Raw genomic sequence first — 24,412 nt, 5'->3', positions numbered from 1 at the left:
TTAACAAAAGACCAGGTAATTCTACCAACAATCACCTAAATGGTAAAGCTCTGCAGGTAATTTGCTTATTAATGAAGCTGTTATAAGCAGGACAATTAGTGACTTTAAAAGTATCACTGGCACTCAGAACATACACTGAGGTCAAAAGGTCAAATTTCAGCACTCTGCCTCAGAAAGGTTGCTGACCCCTGCCACAGGGTTTTATTTCATTTGCAAAGAATTTTATAACCATTTTTAACTATACAGAACAGGCTCATACCAACTCCTGCAATGACAGGTGACTAGAAAAAAGACAGCTTGCCTGAACCCACTACCATGAAACCTACGGCTAATAAGCTTTTTTTGTCATCTTGCAGTTACAGGGAAGGAAAAACTGTCTTTGGGGGCAGTAACCGTAATTTAGATACCACTGTGCTAGAAACAAAAGCACAGCTATTAAAACTGAAAAACCATCTAAAAAGATTGGCAATATTTCGCTATTAATTTTTAACTAGAAAAAAGAAGGTATTTTCCATTTCATGTATTCTCTCCTTGCCAAACTGAGGGATTCTTATATTAAAACAAAGCGAAGGAAACAAGTGCTTGTTATGGTAATAAAAGTTGTAACATACAGCTGACACAGAGAAGATAACCCAATTATTACACAACTATGTACAGATTTCCCATACTATTAAGGTTAAACACTTCTCTTTGCCATTTTAAAAGATATGGTATTTAGGCTTATAATTAACAGACAAAACAGAACATGAAAATGAAAGTCACAAGGACTTTATAAATGAAGTAACTACTAACAGACTAAAAGGAGAACCAACAGCACCATCTACAGGATACTGTAGCATTGTTACATACACAGACGTACAGGACAAATAACGATCATCTTTTAGGTTTTGTATTTTAGACTGAGTGTTTTTTCAGTTGGAATTTAAAAAACTACAATATCAACAGTAAAATCACATCTTAAAAAAGATTGATGCAAAACCTCTATTATACTTTGGATGACATACTTACAATAGTACTTCAGCACCAAAAGTGGGCAGTAATGCTGATAGATGTATGTACAATTGAATGAAATGTCGAAGTCTTAAAATGTTTAGTTGTTTATAATGAAATCTATACAAAATGGTTAAAAACTTTTCTATATACATTTTTTTTAAAAAGGAAAAGTATTGTCTTCATTACCAGAATGTATTAAAACTGTCTCCTGTCTTCTCATCTGCGCCCAAATCTCTCTGTGTGGCTTGTAATGATCATAAAAACCAAACATATTGCTTGAACAAGTAATAAGGCCGAGGATTACCTCTGAAATATACAACTTATCAATTTAAGCCTTTAAACTCCCAAAATGGTAAGTTTAAAAACAACACGTAAGAGTAAAATACAGCTTTCCCCCCCAAAAAGTCTCAGCTTGCATCTGAATACAACAGGCTAAAGTTATGAGATCAACTAAATGTTCCCTAACTCTGAAAATTTGTTTTAAGCCAGAAAACACATATACCATCCCACAGCATCTGTCTCTAACAGGAACTAGTTAAGCAACATGCCCTGGTTTTAAATCATTGCATTTATATAAACAGAAATTAATTAGACTAAAGTGGCATTTCATGTGCTTGTGGAACCAAAGGAAATGTTTTGCAAATTAGAATATTTCTCGCAACATAAGAAAACAAACCCACCAAACCATGTCACCTGTTAGTGATTTTGCTTATTTCCAAACACTCACCAACAAGCAATTTAAAAATAAACTATATTTGGGCTTTTTAAAAATCTGAACATTAATCAAGTTCAAGTGTAAGAAAGCTAACCAGTTCAGAAATTCCTAGGGCATTTCCAGCAAACTCAGACACACTTTTTTCTTTCACATGCTATTAAAAATACAAATATTTACTAAACATTCTCTCTGTGATGGTGTTTTGCTCAATAGCTACAAAAAGAAAGACACAGTAAAGTAAAAGGTCCCTTTTTACTGACAACTTTCAGTATCTGGTCAAGAGTTTCATAGCATGAACTTCTACTCAATCTTTTCTTTCACTGTAGACTTGCCTTTTTTTTAAAGAGACATACATTCCATTGTCACAGGTTTACCATATCTCAGTAAGTACATCTTTTTAGAAACAATTTTACGATGTGGTTTCTGCAATACTGTCTTGTTAAAACACACTGATGCTTCAAGGGTCCAATGAACAACTCTAATAGGCAAAGTGCTCTAACACATCACAAATCCAAGGGTATCTTGGATATGCAATTTCCAAGATAAATTTAAAGTGCACTCCAATGTCCCAATGCATTAGGATTGTTCAGCTGAACTTTGAGAGGGGCTCGGTTCAGTGCCTTCCTCAGTACTGCTGTCCACATCTTGTTCCATTGCTGTCTCCTCATCATCAAGACGTTGACTAGTAAAGTTATTGAGCTCCAGGAGACCACTGGGTTCCACTACCACATTGGAGCTGGAGTGACAAGGGATGGAGTATTGAGGGATAGTCTAAAGAAAAGAAAAAATTAAGTTTTAATACGCAGTTTTGAGTCAAGGATTTGTATGATTAAATGAAAGAGAAGAATCCCTATTAAGAAAGCTGTAAGGCTCCCAGAAACACTTGGCTGGGATGTAAAAGATCTGGTTCAACTGACAACTCTGCTAAACATCCTGTGTAACCTTTGAAAAGTCACTTAATATCTTTGCTACCTGTCCCTTCTGCAAAATAGGGATAACACACTAGCACCCTTTGCATGTTTTGTCTACTTAGACTAGTATTTTGGATTTGAGACTTCCATGGCTGTTGTATGTACAACACACTGCACAATGGGTACCTGAAATTAGTTGGACTAATACAAAGGAAGAATAATAGATTTAGACTGGTAAAAGTACTGCATTGACAAACGAAAACAATATATGACTAAATTGTTCTTTGTTTCTAAATTTCTTGATTGTATGGAAAATACAGCTACATTTTAATTAAAATTGATAATCAAGTATTTTGATTTTGAAATGGCTCACATATAACTAAATGCTATATTTTATATATATATAAAAGATATACAGATACAATACAGCAAAATAATCAATCTCAGTCCTCACTTCAGGAGATACAAAATCCTGAGTATTCTTAGAAAAACTACTTAGTTATGCAGAAAATATTGCACAAAATTCAAAACATTTGTAACGTTTGATAAATCAATCAAAGTTAAAGTATTTGTTTACATCACAATTACACATTTTCCACCAAAACAGCTATTTATAATGAAGGCGCTAATTCAAACACTACCTAAAAACACAATGGCACTCTGTCCACTCCTCTGTAATGATTCAGTCATAAGAGGACTGGAAGGGACCTCTTGTGGTCATACATTCTAGTCCCTTGCACTCCTGGCAGGACTAGGTATTATCCCCAAGAGGTGTTTGTCTAACCTATTCTTAAAATCTCCAGTGATGGAGATTCCACAATTTCCTTAAGCAATTTCATACAGTGCTGAACTGCTTTGACAGATAAGAAGTTTTTCCTAATGTCCAACGTAAATTGTTCTTGCCACTATTTAAGCCCATTGCTTCTGGTCTTATCATCAGAGGTTAAGGAGAACAATTATTCCCTCCCTCCTTGTGGCAACCTTTTAATGTACTTGTACTCATGTGTATTCAGGATGCTGCGAGATTTCAGATTTCAATGCTTTGATCATTTGCACTATGGAATACAGAAATATATTATGAAGTGTCAAAATAAAACTAAATTCAAATAAATGACCATTTTCACATGTGTTCACTCAGGTGCCGTTTCATTAAAACAATCATCTATTTAAAAATGTAGGTAGTCCTGCTGATGTCATATTATTAAGACTTACTCAAGTGCATGAAGTTAATAATGTACTTAAGTGTTTGATAAATTAGGTCAGTATTTATTAATTTGCAAAAGATCTACCAGTCAGTTTGAATTAGTGAGATTCTACTATATCTCCTTTATACCAAAGAGAGTTCTACACTAATGTTAGACTCTGTTAAAAGACATGGCACAGATTATACCTCCATGTAACAGCAAAAGTTGCATGGTCAGGCATTTCGGTTAGACGGTGATTTGGAATATCTTGTAAATTTGGTTTCTTTCTTTAATGGAAAAGCAATGCAGAGCACTTAAAATGCTCAGGAGACAGACAGTAGGAATGTGTGAGACATAGTATTTAACTTATTGCCTAAACACTTTTATATTCTTAAATCACATCCTGTTTTGGACTAGAAGAGTACCAAAGAAAGAAAGAGAAAATACATGAACATTGTTAAGTTGCTATTGAGGCTATAGAGATATATAAACTTAGAAATATCTGCTTTATTTTTTACCTTTATTTGCTGTGTTCTTCTCTTACCTGGATAATAATTTCAGATGAAATCTCTTCAGCTCTCTTTTGGGATACATCCTGAATGTGTATAAACTGGTTTGTTGAAGGCACTCCTTGTGCATCCATTTTCCTCTCTGTTAAAGCAGGATCAGCAGCAGGAGGACTTGAAAAGGACTCTTTGCATTTCAGTTGCTGGGAGATGGAAGTTGCCGTTATCCCTACTGCAGTCACGTTTGGCACCTGGGTACAAGGTGACGATTCTGCTTCACTAGCACGTTTACTAGTGGACATGACCTTGTTTGGGGAATCCACTATCATTTGTTCTATGTTTGTGTCAATCTGAGCTTCCATCATAGACATTTTCAAAATGTCTGCTACTGCTGTCTTCACAGATGCCTGCATGGGAAATAGGCTTGTAACTGGCAATGCCAGTTTGGACACAGAATTGCCACCTGCTACCTTTGAAACAGTAGGAGGCTGTTGCCCCTCAAAAGTTATCTTTGTAACAGTGGATCCTTGAGTTATAATTGGCTGCTGCACCTGAAAATCAAATTTTTGTTGCGCATGTTACAGGTTTTTTTTTTTTTTTATTTAAACCTAATCAATATTTATCTGGACAATACGGCACAAACAACAAACTTGCTATTAGGAAGACAGTTGAAGCTCAGAGTTTTAACAAAGGAATCAGCAGTGATAGAACATTTAACTGAAGCCTGGGGAAGGTAGCTTTTGGACTGTTAAAGATAAGGTTTCTAGCAGAATATCACAGCAGCCTCATTTTCCTTTGGGATTTACACCCCCACATGATGTATACTAATCCCTTCTTATTATTTTATATATGCTTCAAAGGGCTGGGGAGTAGTGGGTCTTTGCAGTTAGTTAAAATATATATGTAGTATTTCATTTTCCTCAGTCTTCACATCTTTCCCTCCCAAGGAAAGTGAAATTGCTCCTCTAGGTAAAATTATTTAACTGAAGGGTGATGGTGATGTAAACTACAAAGGAAGATGTACAATGGAGATCCTTGGGAGACTGCAGTGAATTCATCTTTATTTCCACAGAAATTTTTCCTAAAAGTTATGGAATTGGAAATCAATAATATGTTATACCCAAAAAAACAAAAGAAATTAGGGGCAAATTCCATGCACTCTTGGTTGCAGAAATTCACAAAAAAAAAAAATCTGTCCAACAAAACTGATTTGTGAGCTCTACAGATTTTTTTCCCTATATTATAACATGTGCTTCTCTTTCCTAGTGTCAACCTTCTGATGGGGAAATTAATACCAGCATAATGAGGAGTTCTCTCTTGCCAGGAGAAAACACGGCTACAGCAACTGGGTTGGTGTTTGGATTTTCCTTGAACAGCGACGTTTTATTTTGCATGCTATCAATATTCCGTTACCTGGCTTGCTGGCTGTTTCTCTGAAGAGGCAGGTAGCTGCATTTGACTCTGGGGGGGTTGGGGTTGCACGTAGATTTTTTGTGCCGTTGGTGCCTGTTGCAGTTTGGGCAGCTGTTGCGTGGTTTTTACTGCAAGCACCTGAACTACAGTTTGCTGTGGCTGTGCCACTAAGGTAGGGAGTTGCCTTTCTTTGGCCATCACGTGGTGTGGGGTATGCTGCGCATCTGGTTTGGTCTGTGCTTGCTCCTGCTGAAGTGGAGTTAGCTTTTGATGCCGGATAGACAGCTGGGGCATTTGTGGGAGCTTGTGCTGGATGGAATCAGCCTGCAGGTGGATTGTCTGCTTTTGTTTAGTCTGGAAGCACTGCAGAGTTTTCACTTGCAGTTGAGTCTGTTCCAGCTGTGGTTGATTCAGTTTCTGCTGTTTTTGTGCCTGCGACTGCGTCAGGGCAGATCTGTAAAACAGACCAGTCTGAGGATCTAGGGTATCCATCTCTTCTACTTCTCCTTCTTCAGTTCCAAGTTGTTCACTGTGTTTGGTAAATGCAGTGTGGCTGCTTAAAGCCTTAATAAAAAAAGAAAGTTACAAATGAAAAAGTAATGAGAAATCATTTAATTTACTTCAGAATACACACATTTAGTGACATACATAATATTTCAATTGGACTGTTTTAAAAGCAGAATACAATCACAGGATTTCAGGTACCCAACTTGCATATAAAAGCAGAAATACTCTAATCTGCAGAGTTCCCAAAGACCATTGCACCAAGGGCCCACTTCCATACCATAACAAGCTAGGCCCTGTTGTGTCAACCACTACCTGCCTTTTAGTTGCAGCTGGTCTTCCCCTCAATGGAACTTAGGGTGCTCTTACACTTGAAGATTAAGATTCAGATCACCTCAAATGCCATTATGGCTGAATGAGAAAAAGAAAGATTGGCTGGTACAACAGAGACCTTACGTTGGTGAACTGATAAGTTCTTGTTAAGCTAGGAATCAAAACATATTGATTCCTGTTTCCTAACACATTGGCTACTTCTACACTAGAGAGTTTTGTAGACAAAACTGGAGTTTTGTGAATAAAACTTGTGGAGCATCTACACACAAAATGTGTTTTGTTGACAAACTGTTGACAAAAAAGGTGTGTAGACGTTCCAGGGGGCCCTTCTGTCAACAGAGCAGATCAAAACATCCATCTGCTTTTATGAATAGACATGATCTGTCCACAGAAGTTTTGTTTGAACATCTCTTCTGACCGTAACTTCTGTAGACAGATGCTTCTAATGTTGACATAACCATTGTCTCTTCTGATACTTTTTGCTTACTTTTTATATACAATTTTTCACATCTGGAACTTGCCCAGTTTCCCAAGCATAATCTTTTCCTTTTTTTCCCCAGACCCAGTTCTTCCTGCATTGATTTCCTCATCAGTGCCATGTCTATACCTTTACACACACCAAAACTACTGTCCTGCAGATCACATTTGAGATGAACTAAGTTAATTGAGGACAAGAACACCATCTTATTACATGTTTCGTACACCACAATGTATATCAACCACTCTAAATAATAATTAAGTAGCCACATTCAGCCAAAATTTACCTTTACAGATGTTCAATGTAGAGGGCTTTACAGATCTAAAGAATGATTGGTGTACCTTTATCCAAGGGACCTCACAAACTTAAGAGTAGCTTTATTTTTGTTAATGCTGACAGACAGCAGAAATGCTAATTCTTAAATTAGATACTAAAACCGAATTATTTAAACAAGAACCACAGACTTCTTCCTTTGCTTTTTACTGAGATGTCCTTCATTGCTGTCAAATGGACCCCATAGAAATGGGAAGAGCTCAAGTAGGCAGCATATTCTTTTCAAAATGGACAAAAGCAAACGATTTCTCCACTCTGTTCTCTGACAGACAACATATTATCTTACTGCACCAACTTCTGTGGGTGAAAGATACAAGCTTTCAAAAGGAAAGATACAACCTCTTCTCTCTTTCCCCATATTGCAGGACCAACACAGCTACAGCAACATCACAATCAACTATAGAAGATATTTGGTCTTTTTTTTTCAAGACCCACACTCAAGGAACAGCAATTCACAGTGGGCCAAATTCTATCCCCATGACTGAGTTACAACTGACACCAATCAACAAGACATACGGTCAAATCAAAAGCTGGTCCTACATGATTCACACAGCCTACTTATGCTTACAGACTGTTTGGAAAAGAAAAGGGTACAACCTGCTGCATGATATGGGTAATTGCGCCTGTTGAAGATGCAGGGATAGATTTCACCACAACAGATGTCTGCGTTGCTGTCTGCGACTGAGCCACATGCTGCAGTAGAGTCCTCTGGGGTTGTGATGACTGCTGGTGGGGCTGTGACCGATGACTGACTGAAAATAAAAAGGTCATTGGTACTTCCCTAGAACTAACCATACTAGCTGCTGCTATCTACTTTGTTGTTTTACCTTCAAGTGGAAGCAAATATGGATGAAATAAAGACCCGAGTATGAAATATGTCCTTTACTGTATGCTAGCTTCAATCTTAAGAAGTGTAGCTCTACTCTGAGAATCGTCTTAAATATGGCATCACAAAATCTGGTGTTTGTCTCACTAGTTTTTGAGCAAGTGTGTGCTACATTTAAAAATGTCCCTCATGCCCACCCCCGCAAAATGTGAGTTCCATGAACTGAATTTGTGCTCAGAATCTCAAGCTGGATTTCTTTCATGCATCACCAGTCTGAACCATTCTGGAATCCCAATTAAGTTGTTACATTTTTGCGCTCTGCTGACACCATGTGGTTGCACAGCCATAACTGAAAATGCCAAGATTGATTACAGACAACTACTGATCATATGTGAGATGACAGAATTTGGGGCTTTCAAACTCTACTAACTCTGGACATTTTAATGTGATTACAAAATGTTTACTTGAAGAAGTCGAGCATATTTGCTCAGAAGTCAATGAGAAAAATATCAACCCATCATGCTGTTTCCAGAGTCACTTATCAGACGAGAACTACATCAACTTTGGAGCTATAGTTTTGGCTCCATGACTAGCCAGATGGGTGGGCACAGTGAAGTAGCCCTAAATTCAGATGATTTATTCTATTATCTAACAAGGCAATCAAAAGCATAAAACAGCTTCAATGGAGAACCCAAATTAGCTTATATCAACTCATAGCATTGTGTAGATATTGGCTTTAATAACTTATTCCTAAATGTGTCATGTATTAAGAAAATATGGTTATGGTACTGGATGGCTCAGAGGAATACGATTATATCCAGATGTAACTTATGACTACAAGTCCATATTTGGAGTTAGAAGGGATGCTAAAGTCTGGACGAAGATGAAAACAACCTGCCATTCCTCGGAGATGGGTAAGGTTAGCAGTGCCTTGCATGCTGTACTGACTATTACTGGCTATCCCCAACAGCTTCTACAGAATTTAAAAATAAAGTTTCTAACCTATATGGTTGTGTAGAAATTCTTCCGAATGTGAACCAATACAGAGCTGTCTTCCTGAGTCTGCAGACAGAGAAAAAATAATACTAAAAGGTGTAAACTACTGCATTCGAGTCAATGGGTGTTAATGCAGAAGCCCAGCCCAATAATTATTTAAATTTATGAAATGTGCCTAAACCTTTGCTCTAGATGCCTGTATAATTCACAACATTTAAATGTCCATATAGTACATTATTTCACTGCTAATCATTTTAGCAGAAAATCCACCTATTATATTGTTAAGTGCATAATACTTTGTTTTATATACACATTCATTGACTGCTCATTAAACTCAGGTGGGAAGCAAATGGTGAAGTAACTGTAGGCTGTTACAAAGGCTGCTGCTTTCCAACCCAGGGTTGGTTGCATTTAATTGGTGGGAAAAGCGAATGACCCTACCATGCGCATTTCCTGTAATCCTGCAAACCACCTTGTTTAAACCCACCCACTCACAAACCAAAAACTAGTTTTCCATTAATGATTATTATAAATGCCGGGAAGCTTTCACTATTGTTGTCTGTTATCTTTGATTTATTGATTAAGAGGATTTAAAATACAGAAATACTGAATAAGCATTTTTAGACGTACTGATTTTATATATACAGTTTAACATGACTCTTCCAGTAGATCTTGGAGAAATCTAAATTGGGAGACCTGAATACAAGGGACACTGCACAGTGTATGTGATGTCAAGGGATATGACTGAACTTCAAGTAACTGGTGATCAGTTTAATAATGTTATCATATGTGCTTGTTACTAAATAGCTATACTTCTTGTTATTCAAATTACATTTTAATATTAAGTCAATGCTTTCCCACCAGGGATCCATTGGAGTTAGACACTCACACTCAGAATTGAAGCCAGATACAGTAAGAAGTGTGTGCATACACACGTACATATAAAGTCACAACTAACTTAAATCTGATACAAGGGGATGTCATGAATGAATGCGGGGAAAGGGTTAACTCTTACAGAGACAACTCTCAGCAGGGGGTGATCAGGTAAACCAAAGGGAGAGAGACTTTTTTGAACTGAGAACAACTGCAGTTCAAGGAGTCTTTTGTCTGTGTGGCTGATGCAGGAGGGACAAAGATGATTACTCCTATGCAGTCAGATGGAATCCAGTAAATATCCTGGCCATCTCAAAATCAGCCATAGACATCTAAGTAGAAGGGAAATGTGTAGTCGGATGTAATCAGGTTGTGGTTATTTTGAACGTAGTGTGGATTCTCTCTCTTCAGTGGCTTTGGTTAATGATTTCTTCCCTTGTAATCTGTATTTTTAAGCTGTATCCCAGGGAAGAAATTCTCTGTGCTGTAACCAGTATGATTTATTTTCTCTTATTTTGTGAGTAAATTACCTTTTTTAGCAAATGTTTCAATTCCTGTCCTAGAGAAGTATCTGTGTATGTCTTAAGCTGAAAGGCTAGCTATCAAATTACAGCTCTTTGTTCCCAAGCTCTCTCTTAGAGGAGGGACAGAAGCTGGGATTTATTCCACAGAGAGACATTCCCAAGTGTGTTTTCCTGGGTTGAAGGTTTTTTTTTTTTTTTGGTTCTACTTTGGTGGTGGCAGCACTCTCCAGGGTCAGGGATATTGGTGAGATTTTTAAAGTAAAGCCTTTAATTGGTAAGGTGTTAAGTGCAGAATGGGGAACAGCCCTGACGGGATAAAAGGGAAAGAAGGGAGTGTCAAATGAAAAATGAAAATACCAGATTAGACTTTAATGCACACAAAAACCACTTAAATCAAATTTTAAATATATTTTAATATAAACAAGCTTTTCAAACAGATACTTTTACCACACTGTCTTTTTTCAATTAAAGGAAAAGAACACCTATTTGGAAAATATAAAATGCAAGCATGTATTAATTCAAGGGCTGAATTTACGAAGTTAAATCTGTTAACCTCTTCACACTGAAGTTATTAAATGGTGCAAATGTCTAGGGGCAGACAAGAATGTTCCCCTTTGTGTGAGATGTAGTATAATGAGATGTACAGAGAACACCACGGGAGGACTGAGGTAGCATAAGAACTAAAGGTGTTTAAACAAGAGCAGATCAGTTAATGTTACTGAGAGCTGAATCCTAACAGTAAGTGTGATGTACTAGTTTGAAACATATATTTGGGACTGTAAAACAGATATAAAAAAGTTTATCAGCCCAAACACAAAATATACTTGTCCATTAGATTATGAGGATTGCAATAACAACAGAAAATGCCCACCTGGCCAAGAAAGGCTACTCACTCAGTCCTGTTGCATAAACTGAATTCTACAAAGTGGGGTGAACTATTCTGCAAGTACTCTTTTACCCTTTCATAACACACACATCACATAATGAACCCTGAACTTCATTTTTACTTTTCCTCCCATGCGTTTTCCCCAAGCGAGCACTTTCCCCTTTCACCACCAGATCAGAGCATGTTTCAAAATGATCTAACCTGAAACAATGACCTTTTGCTTCATTTGACACCAGAAACAGATAGATACACATTCTTTGGTTTACCACAGAAAAGTAGAAGCAGAATGAATGAATTTCCCTCTACAGGAGGGGTATCAAACTCCCAGCCTGCAGGCCACCCCCAGTAAGAACAATAGCACAATCACTCTGCTTCCCCATGACCTCCACTACCAAGGGAGTATGGGGGATCTGCCTGCTGCTGCTGTATGGTACCAGCTCCCTTCCCCCCAGAAATCCCTGAGGGTGGAGAGGGACAAAGGAGAGGAAAGATCCTTTGGTTTCCTGGTACTCCCAGGCCACATTGTATAATTGTTCTGGCTGGGGATGGACCATGGACCAGGAGTTTGAGACCCCTGCTCTATAAAAATATGAGGAAAGGAAGTAAGAAAATATTGACCTCTCCCCACACCAGGTAACAACAAAAACAACAAGAAAGCTTTCCACTGAAAACTGCCACCCTAGTTCCAGTATTCACAGTATAGTTTGGTAGCCACTTACCAGTTGTAATATATTCAGCAACTAATTCGGACTCTACCACAGCAATAGAAGGGCTTTCTGGAGAATGCCTCTTCTCCTGGGTCATCTGAATAGGAACTGCCATTTGGCTCAGGTCAATGGTAGGTTGTCTTGGTTTTGATTCTAACTTCTCCTTCACTGCTTAAAGATACGTGGGGAAGAGTGCACCTTTTAGTAAAACAGACTCCAATTGAAATTAAATACATTAAAAGATTAAAATCAATTTGCTATAAATGCAGAAACTGTCCCAAGAACATGGGACACAAAGACAGACTGTACACTCATCCCTCACTATACGAGCACAATTGGTTCCTAACATTTTGCTCATAGGCAAAAACTCTTAAGAGGGATTCTAAATTCCTGTTAAAATACTTGTAAAAGACTCTGATTGGTTGCAAGGGCTCAGAGTGGCAGCAGGTGGCACTGTTTTTGAAAAGTAAGTCAACCTGGGGTTGGGAGAGGGTTAAAGGCTGGGGACAGTTTGGGGCCATGAGCGGGAAGAAGGATGATTTAAAACCTCTAGGTGGCTCAGGTGGAAGTGGTAGCGGCTTGCTCCTCTCCTGGCTGCACCAGAGGTACCGAGGGGTGGTGGGTGCGGGGTGTATGTGCAGGGGGCCAGGGGGTTTGGAACGGAACAGGATGGGGTGGGTGTTGGGAGTGGGCGGGGTGGGTGTTGTGTGGCGAGCGGTGGGAATGTTGGGACTGGGCGGGGTGGGCTACAGGTCTTCCCACCCCCTGGCCAGGGTACCCCGCGGCTGGCTCGGCTCCAGGCACAGGGCTGTGGGTCTCCGCACGTCCCAGCCAGGGACTCCGTGGCTGGAATGTAGCCACTGGCCCCTCTCTCCGCCGCCACTTCCCCCCATCCCTGCACCAGGGACCCTGCGGCTTGAGCGGAGACAGCCACGGGGCTGCCAATCTCTCTGCTCCAGCCCCCTGCTGGGGACCCTGCAAGGGCTGTCGTGCTCGCCACCTCCCTCTCCCCCAACCACTGACCCCGCAGCTGGAGCACAACCAGCCACAGGGCTGCTGGTCTCTCCGCCCCCTGCTGGGGATACAGTGGCTGGAATGCAGCCAGCTGAGGGGGCTGCGGGACTCACTGCCCCCCTCCCTCCCCCACCACCACTGGGGTCCCTGCAGGGCTGCCAGACTCACCTCCCTCTCCCCACCAGGGACCCAGCCACTGGAGCAGAGCCAGCCACAGGGCTGCCGGTCTCTCCGCCCCCCACCGGGAACCCAGTGGCTCGAGTAGAGCCAGCCACAGGGCTGCTATTCTCACAAACCCAGCCAGCAGCTGCCTCATATTAGTGGGGGAAGTTCACTCATCTAGTGAACATTGGTAGGTATGTGTCTCCTTTGTTTTAATGAGTACCCATAAGTCAAGCGCTCGTTAAACGAGGGATGAGTGTACTTCCAAACTGAACATTTGCAAGAGCAAAACCACAGAAATTTCATCTTCAGAAATGCAAAAAATAGTATTTTAACAAACAATGCAATTTACTAACATGATTCAAAGTAATCCCAAAATCACACACACCTGTTGTCTGCTGGAGTTCCAGAAGCGCTTTTATTGTAGAAGTAGCTGATTGTGATTCATTGGATACATCTTGATAAATTATTGTAGGACTGGTGTCTACAGCAATTTCATGTTCTGACCAATCCTGACTTCTAGATGCAATCACGTGAACAACTGGCTGTGAATCTGTTACACAAAATTAGATAAATCAAACCAACCATATGCAACATTTTTATTCAGCATTCATTACAGGTGGATCTAGTAGAAACACCCATTGTTACGGTGGACTAATACTTTCCACTGTAAAATATTTTCAGTTTCTTATAAAACTTTAACATACTTTAATCATTCAATCTGAAGTTTTTCCATGTGTCTGCCTCAAGCTGACTTTTTTTTGAATATTTCAACTGTTCATATATTCAATGTATTTAGTATTCAAATACTGAACAAAACGAGCTTCAATTCCTCCAACTTTGATCACAATAAGTTCCTTGAAAATCCGGAGTTCTCAAGAAACACTATCTATGTGGAATCAGAGGTTTCTCACCTTGTGCAGTAACTGGAGTACCTTGGCCATGTGCTCCCCATAACCTCTTTAGGGTTTTCACTTCAGATGCCTATGTATCCTATGCCTTTGATCGGAGATTTGTGAAGCAGTGCCTGTTTGGCCTGTGTATGTGCCCCACACGTCCTGGTGCCCTGTGCTGAGGTTATATGGTGAACCACTCAATTACTTTTCCACCAACAAGGCCCACAAAGCAGATTCTGAAGTGGAGGAGGAGGGCAGACAGTGGAACTCCCACAGAGGGATCCATCTCAAAGAATTACAATTACTGCACAACACGAGTAACCTCTCCTTCTTTGAGTAGCATCCGTGGAGATGTTTGCCTTCAGGTGATCCCTAGGAAGTATTCCCTTTGGAGGTGGGAGGGGCAAAACAGAGTCCAATAACAGACAGAGACAAAACTGCATAGCTGACAGCAGAATCTGACCTTGCAGCAAGCACCACGGCATAACGATTACATAGATGAACAGAGAACTAACCTGCTGCTCTACCAAGATATACAATTGGTACAGCCATAAGTTAAGCTACAGATGCAGATGAGACATTCTACAGCAGCACTATCAGTATTGTTATCAGCTGAACATGAGTTCAACTGTAACAAGCTTAATACATCCAGAGATACACTTTGATAACTTGCTTTGAAATTACCAAACTCTTGTTTTTCTCTGCGATGGACACAAATAGTTCAGGAGATCTTCTAAAAGATTTGATCATATCTAGGTAAAAAGCTAATGCCCTCCTCTCCTAACAGTATGGCAGATGTCTTCTTGATTAATCCAAAGTGGTTTAGGGACAACACAAAATGAACGATTTAATACAGAATTCTAAGGATACCTTAGTTAAAAACTCTAACGAAAAAGACAGTTACCTGTTCTGTAACTGGTGTTCTTCGAGATGTGCTGCTCACATCCATTTCAAGTTGGGTGTGCGCAGGCACACGCCCAGTCGCCGGAAGCTTTTTGCCCTAGACAGTAGCCATAGGGTTGGTGCAGCGCTCTCTGGAATGGTGCTGATATGGCAACCAATATATGCAGCCCCCTCCACCACTCAGTTCCTTCTTGCCAGCTACTCCGACAGTGGGGAGGGCGAGAGGGTTTTGAAATGGACATGAGCAACACATCTCAAAGAACACAGTAAGAGAACAGGTAACTGTCTTTTCTTCTTCTAGTGATTGTTTATGTCCATTCCAAGTTGGGTGAATACAAGCCAATGCCTAAGAGGTGGGGTCAGAGCCCCAAACACACTGCAGGACAGCCCTGCCCACCACAGAATCTTCCCATGCATGCTGCGCCAAAACGTAATGTGCTGTAAACATATGAACTGAGGACCAGGTGACCGCCCCACAGATGTCCTGGACAAGCACCTGTGCCAAATATGCCACAAACAACACCTGCGCTCTTATGAAGTGTGCCCTAACTGGAGGGGGGAGGAACCCCTGAAAGTCTGTAACACTTCTTGATGCATGTCACTATCCAGAAGGAAATCCACTGGGAAGAGACCAGAAGGCCCTTTATCCTATCAGCAACTGCCACAAAGAGTTGCTGCGTTCTTCTAAAGAGCCTAGTTCTACCCATATAGAAGGCAAGCACCCTTCTAACATCCAAGACATGTAAACATTGCTCCTTCAGGGAGGCATGGGGCTTTCGGTAAAATACTGATAGGGAAATGTCTTGGTTAACATGAAACACGGAGACCACCTTCGGTGAAGACATGGGGGCAGTGGTGACCAAACTTGGGGCCTGATTCTTTCTAAACCTTTCTATTTTTGGGGGAGGGACCCGCCCTGGAACCCTTGGCGCTCTCTATGGTTACCAGCATCCACTATCAGGCAATGAGGTGGGAGGGTGCATGAACAAATGTTCATTGCCCTGGGATGGCACAAAGTACCATCGCTCATTCCTACAAGCCGTAGGAAGGGCAGAAGCAGTGGTCTGCCAAACCGTTTTTGCTGTAGTGACAATTGTTTTGATTATCGGCGAAGCCACCCTGGCGGGGCCTGCAGAGGACAAAATGTCTGTGACAGCATCCATTTCATCCCGGACCTCCTCTGCTTGCACCCCTAAATTTTGGGCCACTCTCCTCAGGAACTGTTGAAAAGCCCTGCCATCCTCCAATACCAGGTGAGGCTGATGAGCTCACCACCTCCTCATCCAGGGAGGAAGCAGATGATAGTCCTTGCGCCTCCATTTGGAGGAGAAGGGCAGTAGAGAACTGTTCAGGCACTTGGCCCCCCAATGATGGAAATGATGGGCAAATTGGGGGGCACTGTAGGCTGAGCTGGCATAGGCACTGGCTGGCCAGAAAACCCCGCCACAGGTGGCACAAATGGCGGTGTTACTGCTCCCCTGTACTTGAGCTGGTGCCAGTGCCTGGGCTAGCACCTGCCCTATCAACACCAGAGGTACAATTACAGATGGCGCTGGCACTGAAGGGGTCCAGTCTCTTTACGATGATGTCGATGATGATGCCTAGGTCGACACTGACAAAGCAGATACAGGCAACTCCATGTCTTAAAGCCTGGAGAGCCAGGCATTCCCCAGCACCGAGGGGGACGGAAAGCCCCATTTCAGCTATAAGTTAACACACTAAGGCTATGTCTACACTAGGAGCATCTGTCGACAGAAGTTGCTGTCGACAATGAAATCTCGACAGAACCTCTGTCAACAGATTGCACCTACACACAACTTGCTCTGTCGACTGAGAACTGCCAGACTGCACTGCCTTCTGGCCAGAAAGCGGAATGGCAGCTCTGCAAAGAGGGCTGCCTGGCAGCCGGAAGTCCTCTCTATTGACAGAAGTGTCTACGCTGCACTTCTGTCGACATTACTCTGTCCAGAGATTGTTATGCCATGAATTTTTGAGGGATAATACTATCGAGGAAAATGCAGAGTTCTGTTGAGACTTTGTCGCCAGAAAGCTTTAAGCGTGTAGATGCTCCTTGAGTTATGTTGACAAAATGAAGGCTCCTTCTGTTGAAAACCTCTGTAGTGTAGACCCAGCCTAAGACAAACTATCAAGTACTAAAACTATTTACACTTCTTCAAGAACTGTTTACACTATAATAGGCTACTAGCTAAAGAACTGAGAAGAGAGAGTAAGAATTCCAATGACCAGCAGTGTTGCAAGAAGGAACTGATTGGATTGGGAGAGTGTCAGGCAGTGAATATATTGGTCGCTGTATTGGCACCACTCCAGGGGGCACTGCACCAAGCCTATGGCTACTAACCAGGGCAAAAAGCTTCCCGCGCACACCCAAATTGGAATTGACATGAGCAATCAGTCAAAGCGGTAGTGATAATTTCTCCCTGATTAATAGCATAAGCAAAAACCTCTATATGCGTGTGTAAAAAGCGGTTATTGCCACTAAGGGCATCGTAATGGAGTTCAAAAAAAGACCCAATATTTGAAATTTCAACAGGTAATCCAGTATCATTGGGAAAAGAATGAAATCTGAACACTGTTACAAAGACAACATAGTATCCATTTCTGGAGGTAAGTTTTCCTATAGGGTTTTCTAAAATGTTGTTCCTTTGAGGAACAGACTCCTCCTATTACTGAGAACTATTGAGGAAGGATGCTAGGAGACTCAGAATCTGTGATCTGAGGTGCAAGTGTCAAAGCAGCATTCTTAGTCTGTAGGTGAGAAGTGATCAGAAGTTGCCACGGAGGGTGAGAGGCGAGTTTGATTAGACAGGGATACCAAACTTGTCTTAGCCAGACTGGTGTAATGAATATGACTTTGGCTTGATCTTGTCAAGAACTTTTAATAGTAATGGCATAGGCATCTACATATGAGATGAGAAAAGCATATTCTAGGAATTGGGGATCAAGACCACCTTTGAACCAACAAATGATGGATTTTCAATTGACCACTGGGAATCCCCAAGCTAAGAATACCTTGAGACAGACCTGACAGTTCCATACCCACTCATAATTTAGAAAGAAATTGCTGGTGAGGATGTCTGATACTCTAAAATCTGACAGGTCTGAAGCTATGGATTATTGGTTTTGCTATGCACCTATTTCAGAACTTTATTGCTTGGGCACAAAAAGATGTGGAAGGGTCTCTGTTCCTCTCTGGGGGTTGATATAAATTCATGCATGCAACTCTGTCACTATCTTCATCGACATCGATCTGTTCAGAGGTTAAAAAAAGTGTATGCAAACATTTTGGACTAGTCTCAATTCCAAATCACTGAGATGAAGAAGCTACTCTTTTACTAGCCATTTTCCCTGATCTTGTATGGTTTTAGATGTGCCCCCAACCCCCAAAAAAAGTTTCTCATGTTATCCCCCTCCAGGAGGGGGATTCTGGAAGGTCACATCTGCACAGATTTTCATCAGGTTCTTCCACCAGTTGAGTGACTGTAGAAACCATTTGGAAACAGACACCAATCTGTTTGGGCTGTGCTCTCCTGGTTTGTAAAACCATTTGCAGCCACAAGATGTAACCCGGCATGCCCAGTCTAGGAAGATGCAAGCTGAAATGCATCCCAGCACTTGAAGACAATTTTTACTATTACTCAACGGCTCTGAACAGCTCTGAATCCTTGAAACGAGATTAATGAATGTGAGGAAATCTGATGGAAAGGAAACACGCTGCCTGTTAGTGCGTCCAGGGAAGCTCCTATAATGTCTAGATGAATACTACCAACACTTCATGATACAATCTACCCATGATCAAACAAACATCCAAATAGAGGAAAACCACTATACCAAATGACATAGGCAAGTAGCAGCAAATTCCACAATTTTGGAAAATGCCTTTGGGGAAGAAGACAGGCTGAAAGTGAGCACCCAGTATTTGTAGCACTCTATGAGAAAGCAAAGAGCATTTTATGTGAAGGGTAAATAGCTACATATGAATCTTGCAGACTGATTGGTTCATGTTATCTCCTAATTCTAAGGCAAGAATCACTGTTGAAACAGTTATCATCCTGAATCTCTGCTGTTTTACATACTGGTTTAGAGACTTGAAATCTAAAACTGGTCTCCACTCTCCTTTCTTTCTGGGAATCAGAAGTACTTTGAACAGAATCTCCTTCCCCTTTGTTGTACAGGTACCGATTCTATTGCTACCACACAGAAATGTGGCAACCTCTTGCACCAGTAACTTATCATGAGAAAGGTCCCTGAAAAGGAGTGGAAGGAAAATTAGTGTGAGGGGTACATTTGAAACAAACAGTATAACCAGATGCCGTGGCTTCCAAAACCCATTTGTCCAATTTGTACCCTCCCATGCAGCTTAAAAATGGGAGCTGTGACATCCAAAAGGAGACAGAATGCTGCAACCATAATGACTTGTTGTGGATGGTTGAGACACTGAACTGAGACATCAAACCTGTTGCTTGGAGGCTGCAGGTGGCTGAAAAGATGTAGCTGTAGCCAAAGGAGGCTTCTTTTAGAGCATCTTGACTCAGATGCTCTACAGAACACTGAATACAAGGCTAGGAGTGCTCTCAGAACCATCTCAGATCTATTAATCACTTCTTATTTACATGCTTATAAAGACTTACGGATTGCAGCATGACTCTCGTATCCTCTGAAGTGCTGAGAGAAGTATCCATTGAGTCTGCAAAGAACTTGTGACCATAAAAAGGGAGGTCTTGATAGTGCTCTGAGTTTTTCTTGGAAAGTCTGACAACCGTAGCAAAGACTTTCTTCTTGTGACCAGTGCAGTGCACATATACTGGGCTGCTGTACCTGCAGATCCAAGGAGGCCTGGAGCAATGTCTTTGTCAGGAGAAAACCCTCCTGTACATCGCCTTAAATTGGTCATAAAATTTCTCTAGAAGATATTTAATAAAGGAATTAAATTTGTGGTAATTCTAATAGGCATAGGGGTCATGAGCACCTAATAGTTCACTACTCTGAAAAGTAGCTGAAATGTGAGATTTGTGACCAAAAAATCTGACCTCCAGTGGTCTTTGCTATATGGGATAGACTTTGAGCTGTGCTGTCTGCCATACTCATTAACAGCTTTGATTACCAGGGAATTCAGTATGAGTAAAAAAATTGCAGCTCTGATTGTCTGGCAGGGCAATAATATGTATAATCCACACTTCTGCATAGACGAAGTACAGTAGCTGGGGTTTGCCAGTTTTAGGAAGGTCCGTAAAAGCTTCTTTGACCGGAATAGAAGTCTTCACAGATACTGAGGTATGTAAGATATGAAGGAGTTTATGGTGGGACTCCAAAACCTCCAAAGGGTATACTAAGAGAGAGGTATCCATGTTAGTTTGTACTCCAACACAACAAAACAGCAGAAGCGCAGCGTTTAAAAGACTAACAAAATGATTTATTTGGCAATGAGCTTTCTTGTGACAGACCCTCTTCATCAGATCAATCTGATTTCCAATACAGACTGACATTTGTAAGTACAGGGTTGTGTCTACACTAGCTCCCAACTTCGAAGGGGGCATGGTAAGCTAATTAAGCTAATTCTCCCCAGCGGCAACTTCGAAGTGCTGGCTTGCATGTAGTTGCAGCTAACCTGTGGGTACTTTGAAGTGCCCGGGCTACTTCTAAGTCCGTTCACTTCTCAAAATTTTGAGAAGTAAAGTGAATTTGAAGTAGCTGGGTGCTTCAAAGTACCTGCGGATTAGCTGTGGCTATATGCAAGCCGGCACTTCAAAGTTGTCATGGGGGAGAATTAAACTTAATGAAGTGCTGCATATGCACTACAGCACTTCATTAATAATCTCCCAACACCCTACTTACCGTGCCCCCTTCTAAGTTGGGAGCTAGTGTAGAGACAGCCCAGAGGACCCAAAAAAAAAAAATTGCAACAAAAACTGACAAATCAAATAGGATTGAAGGGGGTCGGGGGGGTGGATGCTAATTGTCCTGTCTGAGATAATTACAAGCATCAAAGGAAGGGAAGCAGTCCTTGTAATGCAAGAAGTAACTGATGTCTCTTTTCATACCACGTGTTAATGTGTCAAATTTGAATATGAACTTCATTTCACAAATTTCTCTCTCTAATCTGTTTTTAAATTCTTTATGCTCTAGGACACAAATTCTCAGGTCTTTAACAGAATGGCCCACTCCACTGAAGTGGTCACTGACCAGCTTATGTTGGGGCTAGCACAGACTTCGCTTCTTTTACTAGGAAGCCTAACATGTCAAATGTTTTCCTTATCAGCTTTACATATCTTGACACCTGTCTCTGTGACTGATGTCTGATCAGCCAGTAGTCTAGGTAGGGGAACAGATGTACTCCCTACCTGCGTAAGGCGGCTGCCACTACTGACATATATTTCGTAAAGACTCTCGGGGCTGAGGAAAATCTGAATGGAAGGAACTGTGAACTGATAATGGTCCTTCCCTAGCACAAAACGGAGAAGCCTCCTGTGAGGTGGATAAATTGCTATATGGAAATATGCGTCTTGTACTTTGAGAGTGGCAAACCAGTCCCCTCGTTCCAGTATTGGGATAATTATGCCCAGGGATATCATACAAAACGTTTTTTTACAAATTTGCTCAGTTTTCACAGGTCCAAGATTGGCTGTACCCCCCTTTCACTTTCGGAATTAGGAAATAGCAGGAATAAAATCCCTGTCCCCGGAATTATTGGGGAACTTCCTCTATAGCCCCCTTTTTGGAAGAGGCTTCCTACCTCCTGTCTGAGAACTATCTCGTGAGAGGGATCCCTGAAGAGGGATGGGGAAGGGGGTTGTGACGGGGGGTAAGAAGAAAATTGGATGGCATATCCCTTTTCTACCATGCGGAGGACCCCCTGGTCTGATGGGGGGTAAGAAGAAAATTGGATGGCATATCCCTTTTCTACCATGCGGAGGACCCCCTGGTCTGAAGTTATGCTGCACCATGCATGGTAGAACAGGGATAGGTGGAATGAAAATAAGCACGGAGCTGGAACTGTGGGGGTGGCCGGTGTGTCGTTCCCGATTGCTCCAGCAAAATTGGTGTTTAGATCCCGGTGGGAGGTTTAGGGAGGCCCTGGCCCTGTGTCTGTCAACCCTGATGCCTCCTATTATGACGGCCCCTTCTCCTGTTCCCATCCCTTTGTTGTTGTGGGAACTGTCTGAACTGGGGCCTCGGGGTAAAATGCCTTCTCTGGGTCACTGGTGTGTATAGACCCAGTGAGCATAGAGTGGTCCATGAGTCCTTCTTGCTATAAAGTCTCTTGTCAGTTTTTTCTGAGAATAGGGAGGGGGCCCTCAAAAGGGAGGTCCTGAATGGACTGCTGCACCTCCTGTGAGAGTCCCAAGACCTGATGCCCTGCCCCGCTTCTCATGGCTATACATGAGGCCATGACCCTGGTGGCCACATCGGCTGCATCTAGGGCGGCCTGCAGTGCAGCTTCAGATATGAGTCTCTGCTTTGCTACCAGAGCCGTAAATTCCAATTTGGCATCTGGTGGGAGCAGTTCAGTGAAACTGTCCATGGAGCTGGCCATATTGTATGCATACCGGCTAACCATGGCCTGCTGGTTAGCAATTGTCAACTGTAAGCCACCTGCAGAGTAAACTTTCCTACTGTACAGGTCTAGTCTTTTGGCATCTTGGTTTTTGGGGAGGGCCCCCGAACCCCCTGCCTCTTCCTAATGTTCACAGCCTCCAACTGCACCGGTGCCGATGACTCCGCTTGCTCTCTCAGCGGGGCTCCCAGAGCAGTGGTCGGTGCTGATCTCGGCACCTGAGGGGTGCCAGGCACCCTGAACGGGAGTCCTGCATCCCGCTCCTGTGCCTCGCCCATGGGGTCCAGAAAGGCCACTGCAGTGCCCCTGGGGGAGGGGCCTTTGCCACTCTCCTTCAAAGGGGCCTTGGGAGTGGTGTCAGTGCCCGCTGTGTCGAGATGACCTCGTACTCCCGCTCTGAGCCGAACTGGAGTAAAATGAGTCCGACTCCGACGCGGACCCTGATGCTGATGACCAAGGTGATGCCGAGGGTCCCATAACTCCCGCCAGTTCCTGCGCACTCTGCACCACCTGCACGGCACTGAGGGAGGTGACCATTTGTTGGGGTCTCACTGACATCAGGAACCTTGCCAGCATCCCTAGAGCCTGACTAGGCGCCTGGAGTAGAGGCGATGAAGGCTCCCAGTGCAGCGTCTGTTGCAGCACCATAATTTGCAGGAGACCTTGCGCAGTGCTAAAGGCCTCTGGCATCGAGGGCAGCCTGGGAGACCACGGGCTCCCGCCCTGCACTGGAGTTGATGTCCGCACTTCATGACCCCGGTCACAATGCAATCTGGCGGACTCCCCCAAAGCTTGTCTTCGCCTTCTCCTCTCTTGGGATCGACCCCGGTCCCATCATCTCTTTTTACAAGGCACAGGGGACTGGCTCTTATGGTGCCGGGATGCACTAGGAGCTGAGAACTTTCTGATGGCACGGACGGTGCCGGAGCGCTCTGCACCGATGATGCGGCACTCTGAGCTCCCACCGGGGAAAGGTCCGGGTGCAAGGCTGATTACATTAAAAGAACTTTCAGCCGTCGAGCTCTATCTTTTAAAGTCCTGGGCTTGAAGGCCTTGCAAACAGAGCAGTGCTCCCAGAGGTGAGTCTCACTGAGGCAACTCAAACACGCCCTATGTGGGTCGTTTTTGGGCATACGTTTGCCACATTTTGAACAGTTTTTAAACCCCAGGGAGCCAGGCACCCCCTGGTGCTGAGGGGGTTAAAGACCCACCTTGGGTCACTAGGTATTAAGAGGAACTATTTACCTATGAAGATAACCATTTAAACTATTTACAACTAATTAAAACAACAAACGCTACCAGTGAACTCTCAACAGTGAGGGAGCTCCAGCAACCAACAGCGTGGTGAGAAGGAACTGAGCGGGGGGTAGAGCGGGCAGTGCATATATGGGCGGCCATACGGTGCCACACCAACCCTAGGGCTACCAGCTAGGGCAAAAAGGTTCCAGCAACTGGGCATGCATTCAGCGCACACTCAAACTGGAATACACACGAGCAATCACTCAAAGCAGAAACTGAGGTTAATCTCTGCTGACCAAGATCTTGATGCGGACATGGCAATAGTAGTACAACAGGAGGTCTACATACATAGGTTCCTCCACCACTGGCTATGAAGTTAGTCATAAAGCTCACTCCATTAACAAGAGTGCATATGGGTGCATGTGTGTAGTTTTTTTCAAAGC

General features: G+C 42.4%; 1 protein-coding gene across 7 annotated transcripts in view; it reads right to left on the bottom strand.

The window, feature by feature from the left end:
- Positions 1-873: 873 nt before the first annotated feature.
- EMSY (EMSY transcriptional repressor, BRCA2 interacting) overlaps positions 874-24,412 on the bottom strand; it is a 98,684-nt gene continuing 75,145 nt past the window's right edge. For 4 of the 7 annotated variants that reach the window (XM_074981996.1, XM_074981913.1, XM_074982328.1 and 1 more), the window contains 7 exons: positions 13,747-13,911; positions 12,195-12,353; positions 9,199-9,258; positions 7,968-8,122; positions 5,723-6,286; positions 4,348-4,860; positions 874-2,479 (listed from right to left, as the gene is read on the bottom strand). In XM_074981996.1, coding sequence (XP_074838097.1) covers positions 2,285-2,479; positions 4,348-4,860; positions 5,723-6,286; positions 7,968-8,122; positions 9,199-9,258; positions 12,195-12,353; positions 13,747-13,911 — 1,811 coding nt within the window. In that variant the 3' untranslated portion in view covers positions 874-2,284. The remainder of the gene's footprint in view (positions 2,480-4,347; positions 4,861-5,722; positions 6,287-7,967; positions 8,123-9,198; positions 9,259-12,194; positions 12,354-13,746; positions 13,912-24,412) is intronic. The other 3 variants (XM_074982134.1, XM_074982204.1, XM_074982250.1) reach the window with 3 other exon arrangements.

This window comes from Carettochelys insculpta, chromosome 1 (assembly GCF_033958435.1).
Source record: "Carettochelys insculpta isolate YL-2023 chromosome 1, ASM3395843v1, whole genome shotgun sequence".
NCBI lineage: Eukaryota > Metazoa > Chordata > Testudines > Carettochelyidae > Carettochelys > Carettochelys insculpta.
This window is presented reverse-complemented; position numbering and strand designations above follow the sequence as displayed.